The sequence below is a fragment of the Saimiri boliviensis genome, chromosome 1 (assembly GCF_048565385.1).
Source record: "Saimiri boliviensis isolate mSaiBol1 chromosome 1, mSaiBol1.pri, whole genome shotgun sequence".
NCBI lineage: Eukaryota > Metazoa > Chordata > Mammalia > Primates > Cebidae > Saimiri > Saimiri boliviensis.
The window spans coordinates 256648610-256663223 of NC_133449.1; the positions used below are offsets into that span (position 1 = coordinate 256648610).

The 14614-nt window shown below is 42.0% G+C and overlaps 1 protein-coding gene across 2 annotated transcripts in view; it reads right to left on the reverse strand.

Moving 5' to 3' along the window:
- Positions 1–12131, reverse strand: part of PARP8 (poly(ADP-ribose) polymerase family member 8) — a 182479-nt gene extending 170348 nt beyond the window's left edge. The window contains exons 1-3 of one of the 2 annotated variants that reach the window (XM_074386021.1): positions 11956–12131; positions 10829–10930; positions 9863–9917 (exon numbers count right to left, since the gene is read on the reverse strand). In XM_074386021.1, the coding sequence (XP_074242122.1) occupies positions 9863–9917; positions 10829–10919 (146 nt within the window). In that variant the 5' untranslated portion in view covers positions 10920–10930; positions 11956–12131. Of the gene's footprint in view, positions 1–9862; positions 9918–10828; positions 10931–11017; positions 11376–11955 lie in introns of those variants that run through there. The other variant, XM_039466976.2, reaches the window with a different exon arrangement.
- Positions 12132–14614: the final 2483 nt, after the last annotated feature.

Below are 14614 nucleotides of genomic sequence, written 5' to 3' on the forward strand. Positions count from 1 at the left end.
TCAAAGAAATGAAATATTTAGAAAATTTCAGATTTCCCCCACCATGAGCTTCTCCAAAAGTACACTCCATCACAGACTGCTCACTGAGAAGCTCTACTGCAGTCAAAATGACTGAATTTCAGAGGATATAATGAGTACTTCTGCTACACAGAATCATTATCCATCTCTAACACTTCCCTATGAGACGGAAGACGGACTTCTAATCAGGTACCAAAGAGGGCTCTGCTAACTTCAGGGCTTTGATGAGTAAGAATGGTTGAGAGCCCTTATCATAAATGGATTCAGTATAACTGAGTGAGACAGTAAGAGAACCAGAGAAATAAATCCTCATGTAGAAAAGTTAGGGGCACGAAATGCCAAATGCCTGTTAACTGAAGTTTTCTTTGTCATAAAGCAACTTCTATAAAAATTGCTGAAAATAAATTCTTTATGGCTCAATGTGAATCAGTAATTTCCATTTCTATTAGTGTTGTTTACCCAAAACTATTTTTAAGGAAGACTCAGAGTTTCCCAAAGTGTTTTCCACAAAACAACTGTCTTGAGATGTTCCAGATCTATAATCAAGTAAGTCTGAAAAACTCGGAATACTTCATTCACCTCCTGGATAGGCATAAAACACACTAATATATAACATTCTAAAAAGCCAACCATTAGAACGGTTTAAGTATTTTCCAGACGTATTTGGCTACAAACCTAACATCTAATTAAACTGTTTGGGAAATGCCATCACATAATGTAGGAATATTATTCTGTCATTTAGGAAACTAGAAAATATTTATTATACTCTAGGCAGTCGGCTAGCAGTTGGAGTTCTAGCCTTTAAAGAAAATATTGACTTATTTCTGTGCCTTTTTTTAACGTGACTTATCACTCTTTTAAGCAGCTCTGTGCTTAACAATTTTTTTTCTGGTTTGTTTTCCACTTTTGTCTGTACTTTATTTCTTCACAGATGTGAAAGACTAACAAATGTAAACTACTTATATTAATCAGACTCTGCCTCACTTCTACACTTCAAACACATGACATATTCTATTAACAATTCTTGGATAATAACAACCTATACTTGTATTTTAAACGATAAAACAGGCCGGGCACTGTGGCTCACTCCTGTAATCCCAGCACTTTGGGAGGCTGAGGCAGGAGGACCACCTGAGGTCACCTGAGTTCGAGGCCAGCCTGGCCAGTATGGTGAATTCCCGTATCTATTAAAAATACAAAAAAAAATTAGCCAGCTGTGGTGGTGTATGCCTGTAATCCCAGCCACTCCGGAGGCGAAGGCAGGAGAATCGCTTGAACCTGGGAGGCAGAGGTTGCAGTGAGCCAAGATCACATCACTGTACTCCAACCTGGGTAACAAAAGCGAAAACTCTGTCTCAAAAATAAACAAGAAACTGACGAAAACACAGTAACTACAGCACTTCTGAGTTAGCTGACAAATCCACCTTTTCAATCTACATTTCAAAATGTTCAGAAAGACACCACCCTAGAAGTCAACTGGCAGCAACCTCTCTGCGAATTTTTGTACACAGAAAATTGACCTGATTGCACAAAGGTTTTAACAGATGTCTCCCTTATAAAATTAATATTGAATGATTTGTCGCCTTCCATTTAATACCGAGGGTGTCAGCCACAAACTCAAATATCAAATTTACCGATATGCGAATAAATAACATTTAAAACTTCTATTGTGATTGTTAATAAACAATGGATGGAGATAAATCTATTTACATTCTCATCCTATCCTCAAATTTCACTATCCTCTCCTCTCATTCTCACTTCGTTTTACTCACATTGCCACTCTATCCTCCTATGCATAAAACCTTATATATTCTAATATATATATATATATTCTAATATATATATTCTAATATTCTAAACAGAGATGCCATTTGGGGGCAAGGAAAAAATGCAATGAACTGCTCTTCATGATAAAAACCATGATCTTGAAATCCAAAAACGCTCATCATCACTGGTCATTAGAGAAATGCAAATCAAAACTACATTGAGATACCATCTCACGCCAGTTTGAATGGCGATCATTAAAAAATCCAGAGACAACAGACGCTGGAGAGGATGTAGAGAAAGAGGAACACTTTTACACTGTTGGTGGGAGTGTAAATTAGTTCAACCATTGTAGAATACAGTGTGGCGATTCCTTAAGGACCTAGAAATAGAAATTCCATTTGACCCAACAATCCCATTACTGGGTATATGTCCAAAGGATTATATATCGTTCTACTATAAGGACACATGCACACGAATGTTCACTGCAGCACTGTTTACAATAGCAAAGACCTGGAACCAACCCAAATGTCCATCGATGATAGACTGGATAGGGAAAATGTGGCACATATGCACCATGGAATATTACACAGCCATCAAAAACGATGAGTTCATGTCCTTTGTAGGGACATGGATGAACCTGTAAAACATCATTCTCAGCAAACTGACACAAGAGCAGAAAATCAAACACCGCATGTTCTCACTCACAGGTGAGTGTTGAACAGTGAGAACACATGGACACAGGGAGGGGAGCATCACGCACTGGAGTCTGTTGGGGGGAATAGGGGAGGGACAGCAGGGAGTGGGGAGTTGGGGAGAGGTAGCATGGGGAGGAATGCCAGATGTAGGTGAAGGGGAGGAAGGCAGCACATCACACTGCCATGTGTGTACCTATGTAACTATCTTGCATGTTCTTCAAATGTACCCCAAAACCTAAAATGCAATTTAAAAAAAAGAAATCCATACCAATCACATTATGTGACACAGATGTTATCCATCAATCAACTTTATACAGCTTATTACTAAATTAATACAAACTGCTGTTGAGTGGAGGCAGGGTGACCACTAAGCAAACAGAAGCAAGTAGGTGTTAGGAAGCGTGAGAAACATGTATCAATGGATAGGGAGGGCAGCGCTCAAAGGCCAAGAATGTAAGTTTTAGGTTGATATGGAAAAAGCTGTGGTCACATTTGAAGGCTTCTGAACAGACGAATGATTAAATTCATGCTTAAAGAGTTCAGGTGTAAATAAACTGGATGGGTAAAAAACTCAAAAATCAGGAATTTTAATAACACTGGGTTGTTAAGATGATTCATCTTAAGTCAAGGCCAATAGTATATGGGCTAAATGCTGACATGGGGTGGGATGAAGAGGCCAACAGTGTTTCAAAGTAGAGGTTGGTGGAGCCTCAGGAACCAGAAGAGGAAGACTTGACATGAAATGTGAAACTGTAATCCCCATATCTGGCTCAAAAGATGTGGTATTGACTAGGAAAACACTGGAGAGAGAAGCTTCTTTTAAAGAGATAATGAGGGGTTGTTTTGATGTGCTGGGTAAAGGGGAAAATGACGAATATTCAGGTGGAACTGTTCGGCATTCAGGTAGGATAACTTGAAACAGAAATCCCAAATTATGTCATGGTGAAATGGGAATAATAAGTCTTATTAATAATAAAAACACGTCTCACTAGTCTTTCCCAGAGAACACGGAAGATGGAATTTCAGAAATTTAGAGAATGAAAAAGGAAAGGATTACAAGGCAATCACTTGATTAAAATGGAATAAAATAAACTCATCAGTGGCAGCTATCTTAAAGCAAGATATATCTTCTACGGCACAATCTACCCAAATGTAAATCTGGGCAGAGAATTACAAAATATTTTTAGGATTGATAAAATGTCAGCTATGTCTTTTTAAAAATGCTGCAGAGAGAAATAATGGGACATTTAGATGGATTGGCCAAATATTTGCATAAGGATTCCACAGCCAATGTACATAATTTTTCAACTATTATGCTTAGCACTGGGCTCAGGCACTACCCTTGCCAACCAGTAGATTTTCAGTATTGCCCCTGGCAGACATCCCATTAGCAATCCCTTTCCATTCCCAAACATTTCCAACTCTTCTAGTCATGCCAGTTCAACCAATGTCCCTTAAACCTTACATAAACGTTGAAATGTAACCTACGTCTCTTACCGTAACTTACTTAAATTACCCAAGCCTATGTTTTTCCTGCTGTAAAATGTAAAATAGCGGATAAAATGCTTATTTGTATTTTTTGAAAACACGGGATAAGGCAAGGCAGGCAGAGAACAGCAGAGATGATGCTTAATAAATATCATTAGTAGGATCACCTTAATCCATGAACAAAATAAATTTTTTAATACAAAAAATTCAATAGTTATATTATGTTAAATTGGTGGTTATTTTAGGTCAGCAGTTTTAAAACTCAACAATTAAACTGTTTTCAAAAAAATTGTTATACAGAACAAAAAAAAGCAGCTGCAATTTTACAAAGGATATGAAGACCCAGACTCTCACTCCCTCATTCAGCTCCCTTCACACTCCCTCCCCACAGCCACCCCAGCTCCTAAGGCAGGTTCCTAGGACTCCAAGGAACACAGTTTTTTTAAAAAAAATCAATATTTTAAATATATAATAAGTGATGTAACATAAAAGTATGGTGAGAAAGTCCCCACTGCCAAGAGAAACATGTTAATTTTTTATTTAAAAAATCATCACTCTTTTCACTGTGACATCTTGAAGAACACCAAATGGCTTCAAAATAACTGTATATGCCATGATTTCTGGAGTGAGCACATCTGAACTTCTTTCACAATGAAAACTGACAAACCTTTTTAAGGGGATGGGATTGGTTCTTCATCTTCCTCCTCCCCACCCCTGCACACACATACACTGCTCCCTTCAAGGAATTTCAAAGAAAACAAAGGCCGTCTAGCAATCGAGTAGATTGTCTCCCTTGATGGCATCCCTTGAGTTTTGGAATTACACACTGGGGGCCCAGGTGGATTAGGGCCCCTAGAAAGTTTGCTTGGTAACCAGAGTACTGTTGATTTTTCCAACTTAATTAATTATTCCTGGAGTCCAAACCTTTCAGTGTGCCATAGTCCTTACCATTCCCTAGTATCTGAAATATTGCATTCTCTGTCCACTAAAAATATTTGAATATGTGACCCAGAGAAGAGGACTTAGAACTTGACTAGGCAACTTCTGTCACACTGGATTTATATGAAATTTCATAGCAAGTGACATCACCAGACTGGGGACTCTGAAGTGTTTGAGTATCTTCTCCACACCTGGTTATTTAGGCTAGGAAATTCCTTCTTGCCTTCCAGATCTTTTAGCATTCATTTTGTAAATCATTCAACACCTACTTACTGAGAAGGAATACTGGACTAGGCAGTGTGCTAGGGGCTGGGGAAACTGCAAGGCATAGGAGAGAACTCTCATCTCCAAGAGGCTCACATTCACAAAGACGTAAATGGGCAATTACAATATACTGTAGCAACACAGTTTTAGGAACATATAGAAGAATCATACAGGGGAAGATGACAGGAAAGACTTCTCAGAGAATTTGGCTTAGAGCAGGGATGAGCCAGAGGAGAGTATGGAAAGTAGGTTGTGGCTGAGTGTTCCAGGCAGTGTGTACAAAGGCTCAGGAGAAAAAGGGAGCCTGTGCTTTGAGGAGTATTAGATTGCTATTATCAGTGTCACATTTGCTACTTATCTAGACAGAAGCTCCTAAAACAAAAAGGATACACTTCAAAAGATGCCCATATAGCCGGGTGTGGTGGCTCACGCCTGTAATCCCAGCACTTTGGGAGGCCGAGGCGGGTGGATCACGAGGTCAAGAGATCGAGACCATCCTGGTCAACATGGTGAAACCTCATCTCTACTAAAAATACAAAAAATTAGCTGGGCATGGTGGCAGGTGCCTGTAATCCCAGCTACTCAGGAGGCTGAGGCAGGAGAATTGCCTGAACCCAGGAGGCGGAGGTTGCGGTGGGCCGCGATCGCGCCATTGCACTCCAGCCTGGGTAACAAGAGTGAAACTCCGTCTCAAAAAAAAAAAAAAAAAAAAAAAAAAAAACAGAAAAAAACAAAAGATGCCAATATATCCGTGATCACATAAAAGAGTGTCTAGTCATATAATAAAAGGTATGTATATGCAGGCAACTCACAACATTCTGCCAAATACTAAATTTCTAATTTTATTATAATTTCTAATATAAACATTAGATTTCTTATTATACAGAGTCATACTCCTTGATTGGGAAACTCTCAACTTAATAAACATTCTTTAGTCTCATATCTTTTCTAAAGGAAATAAATTAATGTTACATTCTTGAGTGAAAAAAATGTGAGGTCTCAAAAGAGTATAATGCAATTTGGGGGTGCATATATATTTTATATGTATATAGACATACAAAAAATCTAAAAGAATAAATTTTAGTATGTTAACAGAAAACAGAAATCATGTGTTTTTTACTTCTTTTCAGCATATCTCTTTTGCTAACTTTTTTTTTTCACAACTAACAATTCTTATTTGTGTACTTTTAAAATCTCACAGTAGTATTTCCACAATACATTCCTGGCTGAAAGTTCCCACTCGGAATCCCAGAGCAGTCCGTGGCCAGGCCCATTGGGCTCCCCTTGCTCTCTCCTTGGCTTTGGTAAACACTGGCCCCAGGGACTGAATCTGGATTCCTATCCATCCCCTCAGTAGCTGTCACCATGTACGTTACCCCTTCTGTTTCTTCTACAACTAACTCCATGTCTGATTGTAAGTGAAAGAAACAGAAGCCCAAACCTTTGGGGTTTAAGGAGTTTATTGCTAATCAGTAAAACACAAAGAGACAGGAGATAAGCATGACAAAGTATAGGGAAGAAATTACTTTTGCATAAACTTCCAAATTGTGTTCAATTGAAGCCTCTGCTTTACAGGTCTTGGCAGACCTCTCAAATAAGAAGGCAGTACTGGGAAGTCTCTGAACCTGTGGCAGAACCACTGATAGCTGTGGAGCTATTCCGAGTCTGGGAATCAGGGGGATTATCAAGACCATTGTTAGAATAAATTAATCTTACCATATATATAGCACAAGTTTTCAAGCATATGTAAATGCTATTAATAACCGAATTATTACAACTTATTTTTCTTTAAACTGTAACTCTCAAGTATGTCTCTACATAATTTTTTGATGGTAAAGGGTGTGCATGCTCAAAAAGCTTGAGAACACTAATGGAGAAGGAGGAGGTCTCAGGAGTGTGACAGAACAGGTTTACATGGCAGCTCTATCATTTAACTGGTGAAAGTAACAATGTGTCTTAAACTGTCTGAGTCTCAGTTTGCACATGCAAAAAGCAAGGATATAATTCCATGAACCTTCCCACTTCAAGTCCACAAGGCAGAACAGCAAGATGTTAGCTGCCATTCTGAGGACCACCAAATAAAAGGACAATTTAGGCCACTTGCCAGCATGGACACAATCACCTCTTGGCATTTTTTCTTATCCACAGAAAAATTAAAAAGTATACATGTAGAACCCAATTCTCATATTATTCCTTTTTTCTTTTTTTTTTTTTTTTTTTTGAATAGTAACATGTAAGATCAATCTTTGTCTTTAAAAAACTGTATAACTCATTCTTGGAAGTGTCAAAGAGAAAATGACACATTAAGTTTTATCTACAACTTGAATTAAAAATTATTCTTGAAATATGTTCTTAATGGTTAGATAAGATGATAATTAAATACAATTAGAGGTAATTATATACTGTCTCTCCATAAGGCTCCTACCTTCTTCAATGATGAAGTCTAGTTCACCTAAAATGACACTATTAATTTAATATTATAAGTTGATAAGCACATTAAATCAAAATACAGCAAGATTATTTTAAGAGTCTGACTGAAATGTCAGAATGAGAAATAGATTAATAAATATCGGTTTCTAATGTCGGTAATGAAAACAAACACATTATTTTCAGAAAATAAATGATCTTCTCCGCCACTAGGTACAAATCATAAAGGGATTATCTATAGTTACTACACTATAACAACTTTTAACATACTGTATGTATGATAGAACAAGCTTTTGAGACGACAAGGCAACACATCAGCAGTTTAACCAGTTGTCTTTTCTCTTTTAACAAGCTGATCTACATTAGATTAGATACAAAAGGCCCAGGTACCCTTGCACTTGATTTCTTAGCCAAATGGCTGAGAAACATCCAGGTACCTTTACATCAGTGACAAAAGAAAACACTATCCCTTAACAGAATTACATAAAATAGAAAACATCTCTTACTTTAAGAGCAACCATGGTACTTGTTCCTACGGTGAAAACTGATGTTATCTCGATTAGTTAATTATTCATCCCAACACAGGGCTTTGCTCCCTTTTCCACCTCTAGCTATGTTAACACTAGAGTTCAATAATTTACTGATAAAGAATCTTAACTGCAGTATCTAACAGATCTTAGAAATTAAGCGTATGATTTACCCCTTGATTGTACAGATAAGTTAAGTGAGGCCAAAAGAACTGAGGTATCTTATTGAAAATCAGAAAGCTAGTTAGTTAAAAAGCCCACCCAGGGCCTTCCTATCCACGTCTCACCAGAAAAACAGCAATAGTGAAAACAGTGAACTCTGTTTTTAGTGGACCACTTTGTACATTTTAAATAATATAATACTTTAAATAACAATTTTAATAAATTTATTAAAGTTTATTTTTTAAAATGTATTATTTAAACTAATGTAGTAATTTAAAATAATCCAACAGGATATTAGTCCTATAGAAAGATCCTTTAGATATGATGTGTAGGAACGGCGTTAATTTAATAAAGTCTCTCATGGAATTTTTAATTCATAGTTACAAAGATGACATTACAGTAAATTAAGAAATACTGTAACTTCATTCTTTCCCAAAAAGTATACACTGAAGTTTGGTGATTCACTGTTGTATTTTCAACTAGTAAATCAATGTGCCAATTCTGGGGCTTAGGCATTGTATATACTGGAATGATACCCACTTTAATTAAATTTGTTTTGAGATGTAGAATGTAATACAGATCCTGGTGTTTTTAAAAGTTAACATCAGTTTCAAGCTTTTAAAAACGTATGAACACAAGATAGCTTCTTTTGCAATTTACATGTTTATAAATGTTTCCATTAGCTAAGAGATATTTTGGAATGTGGTCAAACAATACTGAACGTCAAGTCTTAACAGCAGGGCTGGTCTGAGGAATCCCCTCTAGGCTAAATCTGACACATCTCTGATGTGGCTACTGCTCTTTTAAACTACTGTGTCCCTAAAGGGCTAAAAGGAAGAAAATTCTAACCTCACAAGCGAGGGCAGCAAGGCATAGTATTTGACTGGCTACCTTTCATTTTAACTCCATTTCCTAAAAACAAAATTGGATTTGGGCTTGTTTAAAGTTGTCCACAATTTACTAACAAAATGTGCATTTCTCATTCCCCCCCCAAAAGAAAGAAGTCATCCACTCCAGCTACATATAAGTCTCCAACACATTTCTTACAACTAAACGTGAAAATACTACTCACTGAAAAAAAAATTGTATAGAGAATTGGCAGGCTGCATGTTTATGTGAACCCTCAGAAAACATGGAAACGTGCAGCCCTAACTCACCAGGAAAATCATCACTTGTGCTCAAACTATTTTGTGACATGTTACGTCTTTTATACATTTCACTTCATATCCAGTATTCCAGTTTTGCACCGGCTTGACTGTATCAACCCCAAATCGCCCGAGAGCAATCAGTACTGTAGCCGAACAGTTTGTACACGAAGAGTTCTGCTCATTGCCTGTGGCGTGGTCTACGAAACACCTGAATCACCAAACATTGATTTCCACCCCCTTTCCCCCGCCGCCCCCCCTCCACCCCGCTATTTAAACCCGAGGGACGCCAGGCTTGGGTTGTGGTTGAAGAACACCCACAATAATCAAACAAACAAGCAACCAAAATACCCGAACACGGAACACGCTAAGAACAAAGGAAACACAAGCGTGTGAACAGGAAATGAAGCAACTCTATACACATAAATACCTTCTGGGGCCGCCAACGTAGGTAAAAGTAAAGGTGGAGTCTGAGTATCTGAAATCTGAAACAGAAAGTCCTGTTAAAAGCTACCCCTGGAGTGCATTTGTTTTAACCCCGATCGTGACTTGGGCCCCCCATTCGGTGGCGTCAGGGGAGGCCTGGCTGCGCGGGAGGCGAGGGCAGGAGGGCGGCGAGGTCCCATCTCCGCGCCGCGTCCGAGGGGATGCTGCGCGCCCCCGGCTGGGTGCAGCGGGAGGCCGCCCCCCGCAACAAGTGCCGGCTGCCATGGCAACGGCGGGAATTTCCCGGTCGGGGAGGCCGGAAGCAGCCCCCGCCAGGCTCGCGGCAGCGAAAGCGAAATCCGATCCCTCTCTCAGGGGAGCAAAATGGACGAAAGGCGATCCCCAAGCAGGGGCACTGGGTGCCTTGGGAATCCGAGGAATCCCTCCTCTTTGCCAGTCGGAGGGGACTAGAGGCAGCCGAAGGGACCGGGAATCCGCCGAGCGCTGCCCCCGGGGGTCCTCGGCGCCGGGCGCAGCTGAGGAGCGCAGCGCAGCGCAGCGGGCTCCATTCCGGGCCGCCGCCGCTCAGCCCATTGCGCAAACCCGGCGGGTCCAACCAACCCCGCTCGGCCGCCGCTGCTGGAGCCCAGGAGGCGGGCTTGGAGGCTTCGGGCACTACGCTGGGCTGGAAATATCATGCACTTCCCCTTCGCCCAGACCCCCGCTCGGGCCACGCGGGTTCTGCCCTCAAAGCTGAAGGCTGCCCCAGACTTGGGGGTGGGGGTAGGGAAGGGGAGAGGCTGGTGCCCCCTCCCCCTTTTGGCTCCCGCTCTGGTTGCAGCAGCTGTTGCCAAATGAACCCCAGAATGGGGACGTGCAACCCTCCACCCCACCCCCAGCCACACACGCCGTGGTCTGAAAACTGGGAAGGGGGCGCTGGGTCCGAGGTTCTGGAAAAGCAAGAACTCACCTGCAAACAGGCAGTCCTTCTCGGCTCTGGACTTCTGGATCACGACGTCGATATCCTTCTGAATTCGCTCTTGCCTTGAACACATCCCCATTAAATAAATCCCTGGAAAAGAAGCAGCCGCTATTTCCACCCCACCCCACCCCCCTCGCACGCTTCCAGCTTTCGTAAATATTCAGATAAAAATGAAACCTCTGGCCGAGGCAGGGGCTGAAGGCGAAGTGGTTTCGGAAGTGATCCTGGGTGAGAGAGGCGGAGGAGGTGGAGGAGGAGGAGGAGGGGGAGGTCGGCTTTGCATTCCCAGATGTGACCGCCCAGCTGCTGCTCGCCGCTGCTGGATTCCAATTTCCTCCCCTTCTGACAATGGATGGTGATGACACCGAGTCTCACTTTCTCCCTCCCCCGCCCGGACCAACGGCCGTGGGGGGCCCAGGGTGCTGGGGACGGCCGGAGAGCTATCTCCGGCGGGGCGGCGTGCGCCGGCGAGGGGCGAGCCCCGCTCCGGCTCACGCGCGCACACCCCTCGCGGCCCGCACGCCGGCCTTCCACACCCGCGCACACTCGCGCCCGCGGGCGGCGGCGGCCGTGCCCAGGCTGCTGCAGCGCCGCCCGCCCGCCGCAGACCCTCCGCGCCCGCCGCCTCGTCACCCGGCCCGGCCGCGGGCCGCCGGGGCTCGCAGAGTATCCGCCATCCCGGGCGCGAGCCGCGTCTCCCCGCCCCGACCTCCACTCGCGCCGGGAGCTGAGCGGCGGTGTAGGTAGTGAAGACTCCCTGGGGCGCCCAGCCTTCGCTCTCCGCACCCCTCCCCCCATCACTTTTATGAATTCGACTCCACTTTCGAAAGGAATTATGAGTCATGTGGCAAACCCAAACCGGAGTGGCTGGGAGGAGAAAAGGGGGGAAAAGAAAATCTTTAAAAATTACAAAAATAAACAAAACGAACAAATCTCTCCTTGTTGCCACATCACACAACACGGAAAAAGCCTTGAAATTACTCCGGACGTGCGCCCTCCCCTTCCCTCAGTGCCTGAGTCTTTTTCCTCCAGGTCGAAGTAGTTCTGCCCCTTCGGGGCGCCGTATATGAAACACAGCCCCTTTTGAGGGACTTCCTCCACTTGCAAAGACTCACCAGCTCTCCCTTCCTAGGTGTTTCTGTTCATAAGAAATTGTCAGAATCCACTGGCACGTTCGGGGGGGTCTTCCTAAAAGATGGAAACCTGTTTGGCTGGCTTTTAAAAACCACCCCCTTTGACAGTCAAGGCAAAGCTACAATCCTGGTGTTCAGAAATGAGATACTGCTCTGATTATCGCTTTCTGTTCTGCGTGAGGACACCTCAGGCTGACGTAGCTGCCCCACCTCTATATTGGCTTATGCCCTAGGAGAGGTCTCCAGCAGGCAGGCACTTTTGTGGTTGATCTTTTCTCCACTGAGAAGGCTGCTGCCAGTAGACCGTGTCTCGTTTTGCTTTGCATTCTCAGTGCCATGTACAGTGCCTGGAATACAGGAGGGTGGCCTAAATGTTGGCTGAATGCATGCATGGTCATTCCTTGCAGCTCCTTTTCAATGACCCTGTCCTCATCAGCTTTCTTATCAGCATAAGTGCCCAAGAGTTGCCAAACTGTTTCTGACTCTTAATCTATTTAGTTCTGATTCTGACCGTGACAACATGATGTTGAGCATGGCAGGAATGACTGCCATCCCTGAAGGAGTCTTAAGATTCTAGAGAATCAGTGAAAAATCCTATGTGCTGACTCCTTTATATTTCAGGAAAGAAACTACAAAATAGTTTTGTTGTACACCCATATTCACTGTGAGTTATAAAAGGAAACATTCTTCTGCATTATCGAGATCCACTGCAGCCTTTGATGTAGGAAAGCCACAGTCACAATAGGCCATGTCTCCTGCTCAGTCCTCTCCTGAAATGCTTCCTGTCTAGGGTAGGACAGGTTCAAGCCGTTAGTCCTTCCTGAATATGTTGCTTTGTGTAAGCCCTTTGGCTGCCAAAAACGCTTTCTTCTCTTCCACATCACCACTGGGAATCATTAGTATTTCTTCTTCCATTATGTGCTCTTAACTTCTCTGAAAGGCTGAAAGGCTATTAACTCGCCAGAATTTATTTTATGGTTATCTAGCCACAAGTCTTGCATTCTCCAAGTAGAACCCTGACTACAAATAAATGTGAAATAGTTTTAAAGCCACCAAATGTTTTTTTGTTTAGATCAGCTCTTCGTTTACTACTCACTACTTATAATAGGCCTTCTTGTGACTTATCCTATATTTGATTTTTTTTTAAGCTTCACGGCTGCCCTGTTTTGGTTAAACAAAGCTAATCTTGCTCTGTTCATGACCTTAAGGTGTGATATATTTAATAAATATTTTTAAATTTGAAGGAGTAAGATTGAAAAATAAAAACTAACCTTTCTATCTAGTGTGGATTTCTGCTAGATAAGTTTCTTTAATGAAAACTATACCAACCTAGATCTTTCACCCAAGAATCGTCCCAGCTAGATCTTTATGGACCAATTTGCTCAAAGTTAGCCCACATCCAGGATCCTCTCTTTGCTTTGCCCCATCTCCAAATATTTAAATATTTATATTACTTGTGCTCAACACACCTTTTTCATCAAAAACTATATGCACCTTTAAGATGAGATGGTTCTGTCCCTCCTTAATCACTCGTGAGCACAGAACATACACACATGTGCATTCAGAAACATGGCACATAGGTGGCTCTTCATCAATGTGTTAAATAAATAAAATCAGTATTCACAGTGAGGGAGAACTCAGGTGGTATCCCATACTAAATTGAAGATAATAATCTATCTGTTGGATGATAGACTCTACGGAAAAAATTCCACCAGTTTAGAATAATGATTCCCAGCCAACAGATAGAATTTCTTAGTGAAAAATAAAAATTTTTTGCCTATGCCAAAAGACTCAACTGTGGAAGTATAAGGTAATGGAGATGTGGCATTAAGTGCAGTAGTGTGGTGTGGGTATTAGTAACTTAACATTTATACAGAACTTACTATTAACATTTATCCAGAACCTGTCCAGAATTCATTAACATTTATCCAGAACTGCTAGAAACTGTTCTAAAAGCTTTACGTATAGTAACTCATTTGATACTCACAATAACCGTGTATATACGAGCTGTTATTTGTTTCATTTTACAAAAGAGGAAACAGGCACAAAGGGGTTAATTCATCTAAGGTGAGAAGTGTACTACAAGAAACTTTTTCCTCTCTCCAAGCCTTTCAGCAATTGAATTGAACTCAAAGGAAGAAGTATGTACAGAAGCCTCACTAGGAAGTAAATCGGCCCCACCAATGGCTGCAGGCCAGGAGTGATGCCAACCAGAAGCCCTGTGATGGATTCCAAGGAGGGCTGGAGCCTATGGGCTCCCAAAATAGCCTCTGCTAGTGGCAGTTCTATTTCCCTTTCTTACATTGAACTTCCTTTCCCAAATGAGCCAGCCATTATACAGTTTGAAGAAAAGTAAAAGTCTGGCCTCTGTTATTCCACAGTTATTAAGAAGAGGATGGGAGGCCGGATTGGCAAAGAGAACAGCCTTCTTTGCCGAATGCATGACAGTGTCATCAGTGACAAATGCACATGGATATGCCTACCATCCTTGCTGGGCTGTGGAAACAGCATTGGGACAGCTTGCCTTTGTGGCAGAATCAGTGAAGGAGGGACAGGGTAGGGCCTAGGCATTGCTGTGAGAAGACACCCCAAATGGGCCTTTAAACAAGGGTGAGGAAGTGGGATTTCATCTGAGAAAAAT